Raw genomic sequence first — 14,349 nt, forward strand, 5'->3', positions numbered from 1 at the left:
TGCAACAAGAGTTGTAGCTTTTGGGTCTGAGAAGGTCAGTGAAATGCCCTCAGGATTTATCCTGAGATACTGTGCCTCAGATTGTAGAACCTTTGTCAGCGCAGCCCCAACTTTTTTTTAAAGTGACAATGCAATACCTAAGTCTATCCATAAGGAAGATGAACACATTTGATTACATTTAAACAAAGAATTAGTTTTTACCAAAATACATCACAGAAAGACAAACTACCAACTGGGAGACATTTCCACTATTAGCTGTCAAAGGGTTATTCTTTTGGGGGGTAGTGGGAATTGAACTCATGCTTGCCAGGCAGGCAGTGTATCATGAGCTACACCCCCGGGTGCCCGTGTGTGTGTGTGTGTGTGCGTGCGTGTGTGTGCATGTGTGTGTGCGTGAAAAGATTAGATAAGTAGCTAAACTACATAAAGGACTCCTAAAACAAAGAAAAACAAAAAACAAATATTTCACAAACGTAGGAGAGCGCACGAAATGCCTAACCTCATGAGCAGCTACGCAGATGCAAGGTTTAAGCTACACCACCACTCGACTCCCGTCAGACTACAAAGCCGAAGGCCGTGGCGGCGAGTCCGGTCACGGCTGTGTGACTCGGCCAGCGCCGGCGGGCCCGGACCGGCACGGCTTAGCACAGCGGAAGGTGGCTGCCCTGCGCTCCGCAGCGCCCTCCGCGCCCTTAGCCCGGAGAGTTCTTCCAGACGCCAGCGACTCCGCGTCGACCAGAATCTCCACGCGGCACTGTCTGCAGATGACAACAGTCCCAACGTCGCACAGACCGGCCGAAGGCGCTACCGAAGCCAAGACTCCAGCCGGAGGAGATTCAAGGCGCAGAAGAAGCTCTAGCTTCCACTTCTAGCGTTGGAAACTACACCCAAGGCTTTGTAAACACAGCCACCCGCACACACACAGCGAAGGCACAGGCAGAACATTCCCGAACACAGGAAAGCTGAAACGAAGGAATGCAATGCGGAGCAGGGCCTGCGGTGGTGGAGTGGGGAGGTGAGAGGGGGAAAGATGCTGGGGGCCAGGGCTCGCGAGGGCTCTAGTAGATGGAGGAAGTAATGTTATGTAGCTGGAGTTTTTGGTTTGTACTTTTAAAAATTTCATAGGTATAAAGTATACACACAGGTACACACTTATTTCTATGCATTAGGGTGAGGGGGATTTTTTTTTTTTTTTTTTGAAAGTGCAAATGGCATTGAGAGGTGGAAATAAATCATTTATAAAACAGCACACACCGATGTTTACTACAATTGCACCTGTGTGCAAAGATGGGGCCTTGGATGTGGTGGTGCACTTTGGGAGGCTGAGGCAGGAGGGTCACAAGTTCAAGCTCAGCCCGGGCAACTTAGCAACTTAGTGAGATCCTGGCTCAGATTTAAAAAGGGGCTGGGCTGTAGTTCAGTGTGAAGGCCTGGGCTCAGTCCCTAGCACCACAAAAAAGAAAAATAAAAATGATAAAAGACTGAAAATGCTTTCAGCAGTGTAGGTGTCTTTCTTTCATGCTGTTGAAAAATATTTCCTGGGGGCAGGTGTATGGCTCAGTGGCCTGGTGCCTGCCTGGCAAGGTCCTGAGGTGGATTCCCAGTTCTAAAAATAAATAAATAAACTTTTGAGAAGGAGTTTTTTTTTTTTGGCTACTTCAGGCTGCCTTAAGACAGGTCTGGTACACCTTCTGGAGCGGGGCATCGAACTGCGGTCCTGTGCACATGCCTATATTTACCCAAGTAGCACTTCGAACAACTGAGCTACCTGGCAAAGCCCCTAAACTTTAAAAAAAAAATGTCTTAAAGTAGGCACTTTTGAAATAATGAGAAAAATATATGGTTCACTAAACACAGAAAAAAGAGCGCATCTGGTAAACCAAGTCCCCCATAAATAATAGTTGCTGAGTGCATTAGCGTGCCTGAGAAGTGCCTGCAATTTAAAAGAAATTATTTTGAGCCCAAAGGCATCACTGTAGGGTGGTAGGAGACTTCCGACGGAAGGCCTGAGGGTATCTTTCAGGGTTGCAGCTGAGAATGGGTGGGCCTAGGGCCTCTTGTCTGTCTGTCTGTCCATCTGTCCATCCATCTGTCCATAACCATGGGTCTCCTTTTTTTTTTTTTTTCAGTACTGGGGGTGTAAACTCAGGACCTCGTACTTGCCAGGCAAGCGCTTATTCTGCGGAGCTATCTCCCTGGCCCATGGGTCTCCCTTCTGGTAACTCTTGCTAAGATGAAAGAAGGCCCTGGCAAACTAGAATAGTCTCCATTTCTGGAGCTGGATAAAAGACACGGAGGAGCATACACGCAGTCTTTGTTTCATTCTCCGCTCCTCTCTGTCATTTGTAATCCATTGCCACGGAACTCTCCTGCTTACAAGCGAGCAGCGTAGGCTCGTACCAACCTCCTCACACAGGGCTCACATTCAGAATCAACTTCCAGATCAGTAGGCCTGGCTTGCTAAGCACCCATCACACACACAACAGCAGAGTTATGACGTGGGATTTAAGGACGGCTTTAAAAAGTGTCCGATTTCCCAGCTGTGGAATAGCCCCAAGTCACCTTGTGAGAAGGAAGGATGAAGCGAAAGGGCAATTTAAAAAGATCTTGTTTTTCTCCATCTCATGCATGAGAGAAAGCGCATAAAGTAGCAGCAGTGGTCGCCCTGGCGCAGGCCTTGGGGGAGCTGAAGTAACTAGGGTGACTCTTTGGAACCTGTCTTTTAGTTTGGAAGGTTCAAGTCCTAGAACCCTAAGGTTTGCCACAAGTCCCATGAGGGACAGCTGTGAACTTCAAGTACTCAGTGGTTCATTCTCTGGGGAGACGGCAACCTTTTCATTAAGAAACCCTCACTCCTAATTGCTGAGAAGAAGAGTTAGCCCGTGCGGCTGTCAGGAACCCTTATACCTAGCAGACTTTCCTTTCTTAAAGTTATGAGATTCAAGGAAAAACATTTGGGGAATATGGAAAGAACGGAACAGGAACAGCAAACTTTATGCACGTATATTTTAAGAGCAACCGAATAGGGACAATTTCCTCAAAATAACCAATCATTAAATGTCAAGGAAGAGCCTATCTATGATTCAAAATTCCCGTGACTCTCTACTGCAAGCAAGGCTTTTCTCAGCATTGAAAAAATAGAAAAAAAACCCCATGTACGCATATTGGGCACATAAGTAGGAAGATTCCTCACCTTTCTTGCAATTTCTTGAGTTTCTCCGGGTCTGCCTTTTTTTTTTCATTTGTGAAACCAGAGACAGACACATTGTTCATATCATCATTTTGATTTGGAGATTCTGATACAACAAAGAAAGCAAAAGGTGCATTTTCCTGCAGGGACTCAAGCATGTGCCAGCGACCTTGCAAATCCTCTCTGGGCAGAGAAGGTAGAGGAGAAGCCACCCGGAACCAGCTGCCTTGAGGATTTTGTGAGAGATCTGCATACAGCGGAGCTCCCTGAATCCGGCTTGGTGGAGTAGTGTCCTCCGCTCCCGGGACATCAGATGCGTGTTCAGTGTTTACTGGAAAATCACTGTGGCTTTCAGATGTGGCAAGTGGATTCCTGCTTCTAATAGCAGGCAGAGGTTGGCAAGCGCTGAATCCTGAGTCCAAGGTGGGACCCAGAGCAGATGACATTGACGAGCCAGTTGGAACGTGATCACTCGGAGCAGTGTGCGGCAATGATCCAAGTGCGTCAGGTGACGAATTCACCGGTGGTCTGGAAGATACCGGTCTATCCGAAAGTAGGTAATTAGGAGAATTTCTAGAACCATGTAAATAGCCCTGGCACTCTCTTTCATAGTCATGGGCACCAGGCCTACCATCCTTAGAACTGCAACCCCTAGGTATGCTTTTGGCGTTGACATCATTGTCTGGGCTAGAATCGGATTTGGTGCCCGAATTAAAGGTCCTTTTCTCATTTGTGCCGTCTCTACTGTTGCTTTCTGCACTAGACGCCCCACCAGGCAGCCTGGGTGCTGGGAGCACCCTTCGCCTGACAGAAGACTGGCTTGTCACTGGCTCCACTGCACCGTTTCTTCTTAATGAGCCAGGATTGGGCTTGTTTCTTAAAGAATTACCTCTGCAGGGGTCAGCATTTCCTTCGAAATTGTTATATTTGGCCTGAGAGGCAGGTGTCCCAAGAACTCTACTTTGTTTACAATTGGAAGAACAGGGAGGTCGCATAGCAGCCAACCAGATTTCTTCTTCTGTGTAGCTTTCTTTTCCAGTGACATCATTTTCTTGTTTCGTGCTCAGTGATGGGGTGGAACACAATGCTTCACCTTGGCACCCACGTGCTGTCCTCCACGGCCCCCCCACAGTAGCGGCAGGTGTGGGTGCCGGCCCCAAGGATGCACTCAGCCCCTGAGGACTCCTCGTTCCTCGGGAGGTCTGAGCGAGGGCTGGATTTGGTTCTTTGAAGGGCAGAGCATTTGGGTCTCTGCATTTGGCTCCTTCAGTGGGGCTCTCAGTGGTCCCCATCCGCTCTGAGGATGAGATGAAATTTCTTCTCTCTTGAGTTGTCCTGTTCAGCTTTGTTTTGCCTGCCCACATGGAGTCTTCCTGTTGAACTACCGGGCCTGCGTTAAAAAGAGACAAATTCATCATTCTGTTAAAATACCATGGATCGAAAACCCTCTATATTAAGCATGAGGGACCCTTAAGAAAAGCCCTAGAGAATAAAATAGATGTGGTCAAAGCAGTGCACAGCAGGAGTCCAGCACAACTGGCTTCTTTTGACTGCTTCTGGGTTCTTCTGTTCATGTCTGTGGAGCTCAGGCTGGTTCCAGGGAAAAAGGTGCCCCTGCAGAAGTTTCAGGAAAACTGGTCTTGCTCCAGACTAGTCAGGGCTGAGGATGGATAAACGTTTCACTAAATACTGGTTTTTATTGAAAAGGAAAGCCAGCACTCTGGGAATGACTTCCAGCAAAACCACTAGTCCTTTTGATCCAGACTCATCCAGCGTACATGGATGACTCTCCCGCTTCGCACCCAGCTTTACAGAAAGCTGAGAAAAGTATACTCTGTCTTGGCAAACTGTGGCCTGCAAAGAAGACTCCAGAGGCTGGACCCCTAGAACCCCTGATGGTGCTGGGCACGTTTACTACTTCAGGAAATAAAAGGTACGCATCTATCAAGCGGTCATTAGCTTCCAGTAAGCTCAGAACCTCTGGCTATTGCTGAATCTTTACTTTTCTTACCTACCCACAATTCCAAAGTGTGAGAAGACGGAAGAGAGAGGTAAAGAGCCCACGGAGTAGGAATTTTCACTGATGGAATCACTTACATAAAACTCACCTTATACAAAAATAAATATCCTCTACTTGTTGAGGATGTACACTGAGCAGACCAGAACCACGCCAGGTATACCAGACGCCGAGGGAGGCCTCACAGCTCTCTGAAAGAGGTACTGCAATCCTACTGCGTTAGAGCGAGGGTACCAAGGCCTGCGGGGCCACATAAGTTGCATTACAAGATCGTATTTCTAGTAACTGATGGGTGAACATTTGAATCCAAGCCTGCTGGATGCCGGGGTTTGTGTTCTTAACCACCACCCTGTGCTACGTCATCCCTTAAGACACTGGCTGGGCTTCCAATTTCCTTGCGAAAGCCAGGACCCAGGGAATGTAGAGTGTGTGTGGGTGAGGATTTTTCACCCTGAAAATGTGGGTATAAAACTGAGAGTACTTGCCTGATTCCTTCCCTTTGTTCTGTCCCCATTGGCTCCCCGGCCCCATCCCCTTCTCTGAGGTTAGTGAATCTGATGAGGCTCTGCAGTCCTTATCACTTTGTTCTTTTTTTTTCTGCATTTAGGACAGGGTCTCACTACGTGGATCGGGCTCCTAGTGATCTTCTTGTTTTCAGCCTCCCAAGTGCTGGGATTACAGGCGCAGGCACACCAACACGCCCAGTCTCAATCGCAGGCTCAGGGCGCCCCAGGGAAGGACTGGCACGGCACACTGGGGATCGAACCCCAGCCGCTGCGCTCTGCCTAAGCAGGCGCTTTAGCTAGTTGAGGTGTCAGGCCGGCCCATCACTTTGTTCTTAAAGCAGTTCGCCGGCCTGTGGAGGGCCCAGGACTCCAGGAAGGCCGTAACAGCTCTGCGGGGAAACGCAAATGCTCAGGCCAGGTCAACGTCACCGGGAAGCCCTGGGTGGCGCTCTCATGGCCTACTACTCCAAGCTTCTTTCCTTGTTGGCTGCACGGGACATAGTGACACAGAAAGCAGTTCAACTCTCCTCCCAGGCTCCCCTGGGGTTTGACAAACCCCATAAGAGATGGATCCCAGCTTTAAGGACGTTTTCACTCTGCCCCCCATGAGCAGGAGTGGCACTGACTCGCCCTCTCTGCTGGGCTGACCCCTATTTTAAGTCACCGATGCTTCTCGGTAACCAGCTGAATTTGTTTGTCGCAGAAAAAAGTGACATAAATTTAAGAGTCAAAGTGTCGGCTCTGGTTGATGACTTTTCATTTTGAATTTGAAGAAGAAGGGTTTCAGAAGTCAGCTACCTGCCCGAGCCTGGCCCCTCTGGCCGTTCCCTAGCTCATGCTCCGCGAGAGGAGGCCGAGCTCCCCCTTGCCCCATGCCTCTGGCCAGCTTAGCTCAGACCTCTGTCAAGGGAAGGCGGAGAAACCCAAAGGGCACGGGAATCCGCTAGGTGGCTTCTGAAAAAGAGAAACTGGGAATGCAACAGGAACTACAGGCTTATTTCATGGGAGCTCCTCTCTGCGCCGACCCGGGTGGCAGGTACTGTAACACTATGGTGACGCTGCCACAGCTCGCTGAACCACCAGGGCGCGGGTCTGCAGCCTCCTCGATACCACTTCTGCTGTCTTGCTCTTTAAAAATTCGATCAGGACTTCTCAGGTGTGTGTGTGTGTGTGTGTGTGTGTGCGCGCGCGCGCGCGCGCGCGGGCGTGCGCCGGAGAGAGCGAGCGAGCCTGTGGGTCGGTGTGTGCTCTCCCTAAAGGTGGCAGACCATTCTATATTTATGCTATTTTAACCCCATTTTTTGTGTCTATCAAAGAGGAAGCTGATTTCAGTAGCCCTGGGGCTGGAATAAATACTGCAGTTGCTACGCCGGGGATGTGCTATTCATAGCCCGGCCCTGCAGATGCTGACGCTTCCCCGAGGCCCTGCCTGCGCTCCAGCTGCAGATGGAGGTGGCTGCCATCTCCAGGAGTCCCGGGCACACGAGAGGAAATGGGCACAAGTGTCTGCTGCCCTAAAACTGCGCCTTTGGTCTGGATTTCCTCGCGGCCTGACCAGCGGCGTCCTGCGCTCCCGCAGCTGTGTGCTTTTCATTGTCTTCTTCCAGCCGTAAGGGTGATCTGTGGCCGTTGGAGAAGACTTGAAAACTATAGTGGAGGATGAAATAATCGACGTCTAATCCTAGAGGCGCAAATGACCATTGTTGGCACTCTAGGCTTCTCAGGGTGCAGACTCAAGGACCCTGGGCCGTTTTCATCCTGCGTCAGCTCAACGTTTTAACAATGAATTAAATGCCTCATGGTGGCTTGTCACAGGCCTCAGAACCCCCGTTATGTTTTCCTCCTTTTACACCCACCTGCTCCTTGAAGGATTCCCCCTCCCCCTCCCCCTCCCCCTCCCCCCCCACTGGCTCAAGCTGCCTTAAGGGTGGTTCTGGTAAGGCTTGAGGGGCTGAGGATTGAACCTTGGTATCCTGCTTCTGACTGCGTTGCATAAGCAGACTCTTAAACAACTGAGCTATCCCGCAGGCCCCCTTATACCTACTCCTTGAAATCATTTGCGTTTATAGTGCAGACTCCCTTAGTCATAGCGAGGGTGGTACCTCTCGGTTCGTGAACTTAATTTGTTTTACGATTTGGGGGAAGATGGCCACATTTGTGTTTGTGGGGGCTGCGGCCGGCCGCAGTTGTGTTCGCCACCAGAGGTGGAGCTGGTGAACAGAAGCACTCGTGAGCCAAGGCGTTACTGCACTTTTCATAAACTGTGCCGTTGGTCTGTGCCGCTGCATGCCCTGCTTCCCTCCCCAGCCGTCTGCTCGGGAGCATCCTCTCACGCCATCCATGGCTCTTTAGAACATCGTAGTACAGCACACGGCACACGGCATGACTATGTTGTAATTCGCTTAACTCTTCCTCTGTTGCTGGAGATTGTTCTGTGGTTTCATCAGCGTGCAGGTCACGCTGATAAGTGGCCTTGCTTGTATATTTTTAAATTTTTTTCTCAGCACAGAACCCTGGAAGTGGAACAGCCATGTCAAAAGTCACACACTTTCTAGAGAATTTTGACCAATGTCGCCAAATTCCTTCACAGATAGTTTGCGCCAAATTACGCTCCAGGTAGGATGTGAGCACGTCGTATAACTCCACATCACTAGCAATCAATAGCACCCGACAGCAGTGCTAGGACGTGTTGGGTGTTATTTTACTATCGCTACTAAATATATATGATTTGTAAACACTAGCGCATTTGATAAGCCAAATTTAACTCACGTATTTGTTGACTTTATACTTATTGAGTTTTATGGGTTTATATTTATTGCCTACTGAGGCTGAACTTTGAAAGATGTTTGTTAGCCATCAACATTTCCTTTGTGAAGTGGGCTGTTATATTCTTTTCCTGTTTTTCTGTTAGGTAATTCATGTATTTTAAATTTGATTTGCAAGAACTTTCAGCATATTTTGGTCACGTTTTCTGCGAGTTGCTCACTGGTACCACTGAACTGTCTGGGTCCCACTGCAGTCTATGTAAGCCCCGGTCGAACGTGAGAAAAGGAACCAAAGGAAGGTGCTAATTGGGGAAAGATGAGGAGCCCTGCGTAACAGAAGGTGCAGCTACTTCTCCGAGGCATACAGAATTATGGAGCTGCCCCCTGGGGGAGGATGGAGGAGGTTATGTGGCCAGCGGCCCTGGAGCATTTCATGCAAAGAGAACTTCACCTTTCAAATAATATCTGAGAGTTCACGGAGTGCCACTCGGGAGGTGGCAGGAGAGAAACTGATGGTAGTTTGGTGCCTTCCTTGTGGGACCTACTATGTGCCGGGACTGGTCTGTATGTCACTTCATATAGTTTTTGTAACAATGCAACAGGATAGATTTAATTACCCTTATTTTAGGCAGGAAACTGTAGCCCAGCGTGACTATGACCATGCAGGACCCCGCTTTCAGGAAGAAGAGGGACTGCAACTTTAGGGCTGAGTTCTGCCCCTTTCAGTGGGAGGCGTTCAGTCTCAGGGACCTCGGGGGATGTCCCCTTGCTGTAGGTTCGCACATACTCCAGCTGCTCCTGATTCCGAGACACCTAAGCTCCCCCGTTCTTCTGTGTGTGTCCACCATATGTATCATGTTGACATATGAAGGCTGCTATCTTATTTACTTATTTTTATTCTATGTGCTTATTTATTATACCTTTCTCTTAGCTCTTAATTCTATCCTTTAATAGAATAAACCTGTATTACTGGTCTACTACATGTATTTAGTTTCTTTTCTTTTTTTTTTTCAGATTGGCCACTTCACCAGCCTATTACTAGAATACAATGAATTTAATTTAATGTCACCTACGGTCTTTATGTGGTAACAACAGAGTGCAATGCTTGGTGGCCTCTCTAAGGGCAACATCAGCTGTGATGTGCGTCTCTCCTTGAGTCCTTAGGTCCTCATCTCGGTCCCTGTCTGCCTCCACAGGAAAGGCAACAGAACGAGCACGGCAGACAGTGTGGTGGACCTTTGGGGTCTTGCTCAGGACAGAGACTTGGGGAGAGGCTTCCGCTGAGCCAGTGCTCTGTAGTGGAGCCTACACTCCTTGTGGTGTCCTTTCTTACACATTAGAATCTTGCCACTATGATTGCTCTGGATCAGAGGGGACATCTTGGGAGGGTGGGGTGGGCCAGTGCCCCGTCTGCCACCTGATGGTAGCCGTGCCCTTCTGGTGGGTAAGCCGACGCTGCAGCCAGGTGGGGCCTTCCTTCCCGGAGCTGCTGGCTGCTCTGCGATTCCCTCAGCCTGCATCTCTCAGAGCACAGTCAGGCTTCTAGAGTAGTGCCAAAGAAAATGAAGAGCGACGCCCTAGTCCCTTTTCCCACTACCCTCTCTCTTGGAGAAAGCAAGCTGAGATGAAGTAGGCTGCTTTTGAAAACCCTCTTTGCCTTCATTTAAAGTCAATCCTCCAGCACACCGAAGCAGAAACATCTAAAAATCAGGACTAAGTCACCAGGTCACAGCCCAAGCCAGTCCTCTTCCCCGAGGAATGGGGACATCCACAGGCCTTACCTGGTCCCCAGAGAGCTGCTGCCTTTGCTGGGGGCTGCCACTGCCGTCTGCCTCTGTCCTCAGATGATCTCGGACTGTGCCTTTCTGGGCTGCCTGTCAGTCTCCCCAGGGCTGGTCTCCCCTTCCTTGGCACGATCTTGGGTGCTTCTGCCACAGAAAGGTACAAACTCTTTTCAATAACTAACTTTTTGCAGGAAAACATCTTCCATCTAAAAAATGCCCAGAGCGCTTAGCAACGTGGAAGGACAGTGGGGTAGTTGAGGGAATGGACCCAGGTGGTCAGAGAAGAGCCAGATTTGAAACCTGACCCCACTCCCTAGTTTGAGGATATTGCTTTAATTCCCCGAGACTCAGTTCCCACTTGTTACAAGGAACTAGCAATGGTCAACTCACAAGGCTGTTATTGCTGCCAATGAATGGGCACCCAGGACATCAGCAATACCCAGGCTACAGAGGCCCTTCCCTTGCTAAGAAGTTCCTGGCTCCCCATTCATGAATGCTGGATGAGCCTGCTGGCAACACAGTTGTGTCAAGAAGGCTTTTGAAGGGGCCAGCCAAATAGCTCAGTGGATTAAAGCACCTGCAAGCAGGTGCAGAGGCTGGGGGTTCAATCCCCAGGGCACACTGAGATGGCAATTAAGACTGGGTGTGGTGGCACATGCCTATAATCCCAGCTCTTGGAAGGCTATAAACAGGCAGATCACTACGAGTCTGATCTATGTAGTGACACGCTGAATACCCAGTAGACCCTACCCTAAAATACAAAAAAAAAAAAAAAAAAAAAAAAGGCTTTTGGGCCACACAAAGGCCTTGCTCCAGGAAGAGCTGGGCCCCAGGCCCAAATCACAGCATATTTTAGGCCTCTGTATTTGTGCTGTCCACTTGCTTATTAGCAGCAAACATGGTACAATAGGATGGTTCTGAGAACCTGGGACCCAACAGCCTTTTCTTACTCACTGCTGTACCATACGGCACGGAGGACAGCAGCCACAGTGCTACCAGGGCTGCATCCCGGTGAGCTCTTTTTTTTTTTTTTTTTGTGGAACCGTGGATTGAACTTGGGCCCTTGCGCTTGCCAGGGAAGCGCTTATTCCACTGAGCCATCTCCCCGGCCCCCACCGGTGAGCTCTTTTAAAGTTCACCTTTTTTTTTTTCTTTTTTTTTTGGTGGAACCGGGGATTGAACTTGGGCCCTTGTGCTTGCCAGAGACGCGCTTATTTCCCTGAGCCATCTCACTGGCCCCTTTAAAGTTCATCTTTGGAACTGGGTTGCTAGCTGGTACTAAAAATGTCATGTTTCTTCTTGTGCGTGAATCCCCCGTGCATGTGAATGTGGGGGAAATTTCCACGCAAGTTCTTGGGTTTGTGGGGCAGTTAAATCATGAATAGCGGCACTGATTCCCCCAAGAGAATTTGCCTGGCTGGCGACGCCCTTCAGACAGTTTATGAATTTCATGAAGAGATGTCCTAAGCGCACACACATGAGGCCTGCCTGCTTGACCTGCGGGGACAACCGGATTTGTGTTTCAGTGTAAAGGTCGTAGGTGCAGGAAAGGTTCCATCCCGATTCCGGAGAGGGAAGCTCTCTCTGGAAGCCTGCAGCTGCGCCTGTTTTAATACAGTGATGGGGTCTGCTTGCTCGGGACAAGCCCTGGAGGGCCTGGGGGTGGTTCCGGGCCTTAGGACAGGAAACGATGCTCCCGGGAAGCACTGGCCGGAGGGTGCTGTCCAGGGCGCCTGGCGAGCTTCCGGGAGTCCAGGCGGCTGTGGGTGTGTCTGGAAAAGAGAAGCGAGCCGGAAGTCCTCTGGAAAATGAGAACATGATTCACTAAAAGGGGAGCCAGGAGGAGGCGGAGAGATACGGGGTCGGGTGCTGTACGCAAGAATGTGCTCGGAAACTGTGGGAGAAGCACTTTCTCAGCGCCCAAAATTGCATTCCTTGAAGGCGGAGCGTGGAGCGTGGCCCTTCGTCACCTGAGGCCTCGTTCCTCCCTAGCTTTTAGAGCTCAGCCCTGCTTCTCTAGGAGGAAGCTCCAGGGTTCTTACTGGGCGTAAGCCGGAGAAGGCGCCGTTTGGGGCTCAGGTCAGGCTGTAAGTCGAGGCAGGCTTTCACCCCATTCCGCGCAGAACACTCCTACTCCCTGCACGCCCAGCCACCTGCAGCCCCACCCACCCGCCTTCTGCGCCGAGATCCCCCTCCCCGAGGCCCTCTGTCTTCCCCAGGTGGCCAGACCAGCCAGCTGCTCTTTTAAGAAATAGTTTTGTGTCCCCCAAATCTGCTTTGGCTCTGCCTTTTCCAGAGCTTTCATTTAGCATTAAAATCGCCTCCTGTTCATTAGGCCCGGAGGAGACTATTAGCTCCCCGAGGACGCTGGTCCGTGCTGTGCCCTGCAGTTGAGCCGTGTCCCCAGAGTGACCTGCAGGGCTCGGGAAGAAGGGCCCAGCCCCACCCCCTGAGGAGCTTCAAAACCAGAATACACTTTCTGTTTAGGAAAACATCTAAGATCGCTTACGATAAAAGGCCATTGCTGTTGCTGTTGCGCAAAAAGCTTTCTTCAAAGCATCAGATCTCTCAGAATGATTTGTAGAACTATTACCGTGTCTCTCTAATCAAGGACTCAGTGAACTGACGGAATAAAGCTGAACACTTAGAGATTGTTTTACCAGGCCTGGCAGTGCAGTAAAGCCAGGGTCTCCTGACCTTCGGCGCTTGCACGGCAATACCTCTGGTGTTGAGCGCAATTCGTTCCAAATTCATGTCCAAACACCGAAAGGTTCAAGGATTGAACATATTTTCCCCACAGGAAATAATGCAAAACCAAATATTTGGTTCTGAGGCTCCAAAATTACATTTATACATTTATTTTGCCAGGACCTTAATATATTTTGCAATGATTTTTTCTGCAACTCTATTCTGGCTTTCATTTCCTTGTAGCTTTACTGCTGGTATTACTTTCTTTGGAGCCATGGTTCCAATATTTTACACAAAGTGCAACAAAACCCCCAAATCCTGACAAATGTTTTAGCACTGTACGTCGACTGGGGGGAGCGGCACTGAGGCGGACGCAGCCCCTGTGCGTCCCTCGGGACTGGGCGCTCCACTCGCCTTCCTCCATGGCAGGTTTTCTTGCAGGATTTTCTGGTTCACTGTTCAGCACAGTTACGCGCACAGAGCATAACCCCCCACAACTTCTCTATTCCAGTAGTGGAAAGCTGGAGCTTGAAGTTCAACAGCCGAGGTATCACTTTAAAGTCTCTGTAACTTTAGCAACAATATATATACATGGCCTAACTCATGCTCTGAGGCTGACCAAGTTGCTTCTACCATAAAGAGTAATAATGCTAATACTCCTAATAATGGGAAATCTGAGGTCACCCCCATGAGAGACATGAATTCGGCCTGAGTGTTGCTCTTCAGGCTTCGTGGGCTCAGAATAACTTGTTCGGCAGCTTCCACGCCTGTTGATTCACCTTCTGGCCTTCTTTTATAAATCCAAAAGGCAAATAGCAACTCTTTTTATAATAATTTTTCAACAAACACCTGTGTGCCCTTGCTAGGCAATGATTCAAGAGTTCTCAGAGCTGAGTAAGACGTGTTGGCGCTGACCTTAAAGACGACAGCCTAATTTGGCTGCGTGGCTGGTTTCTTGCTGTGGTATCCTTTAGATTCCACAGAAGGTGAACGCCTGCAAGACGGTCTTTCTGCTCTACCCGCAGTCACAGTGACAAGTGAGATGATCTTTCATGGGACGTAATTTGCATGCATGAATTTAAGAGTCTCAGATGTCCACTGCCTAAACAAGTCGCTAATGCCATTACCCACATGGACTGTAAACCAAAGTTTAGACCTTCAGGGCCTTTCTGAGGTGGGACCTCGTAGTGACACGGTGCCTGTATTAATCTGCAGGAAACCCAACTCATATATGCAGTAGGAGATGAAATATTGTTGTCCTCTTCAGGAAGGACAACAGGCAAGGGCTGGTGAGATGGCTCAGTGGTCTAGAGCACCTACTTAGAACAAGGAAAGCACAGGGACCGCGGTTCAATCCCCAGCACCACATGCCAGCCAGCCCCGCCCCCTGGTGGGCTGA

General features: G+C 49.6%; 1 protein-coding gene across 3 annotated transcripts in view; it reads right to left on the reverse strand.

The window, feature by feature from the left end:
- The window catches only part of March10 (membrane associated ring-CH-type finger 10), a 102,213-nt gene that overhangs the window by 31,819 nt on the left and 56,045 nt on the right, over positions 1-14,349 (reverse strand). For all 3 annotated transcript variants that reach the window (XM_023714178.1, XM_023714177.1, XM_023714176.1), the window contains exons 5-6: positions 10,260-10,406; positions 3,194-4,580 (exon numbers count right to left, since the gene is read on the reverse strand). In XM_023714178.1, the coding sequence (XP_023569946.1) occupies positions 3,194-4,580; positions 10,260-10,406 (1,534 nt within the window). The remainder of the gene's footprint in view (positions 1-3,193; positions 4,581-10,259; positions 10,407-14,349) is intronic.

This window comes from Octodon degus, unplaced genomic scaffold (genome assembly GCF_000260255.1).
Source record: "Octodon degus isolate 3935 unplaced genomic scaffold, OctDeg1.0 scaffold00033, whole genome shotgun sequence".
NCBI lineage: Eukaryota > Metazoa > Chordata > Mammalia > Rodentia > Octodontidae > Octodon > Octodon degus.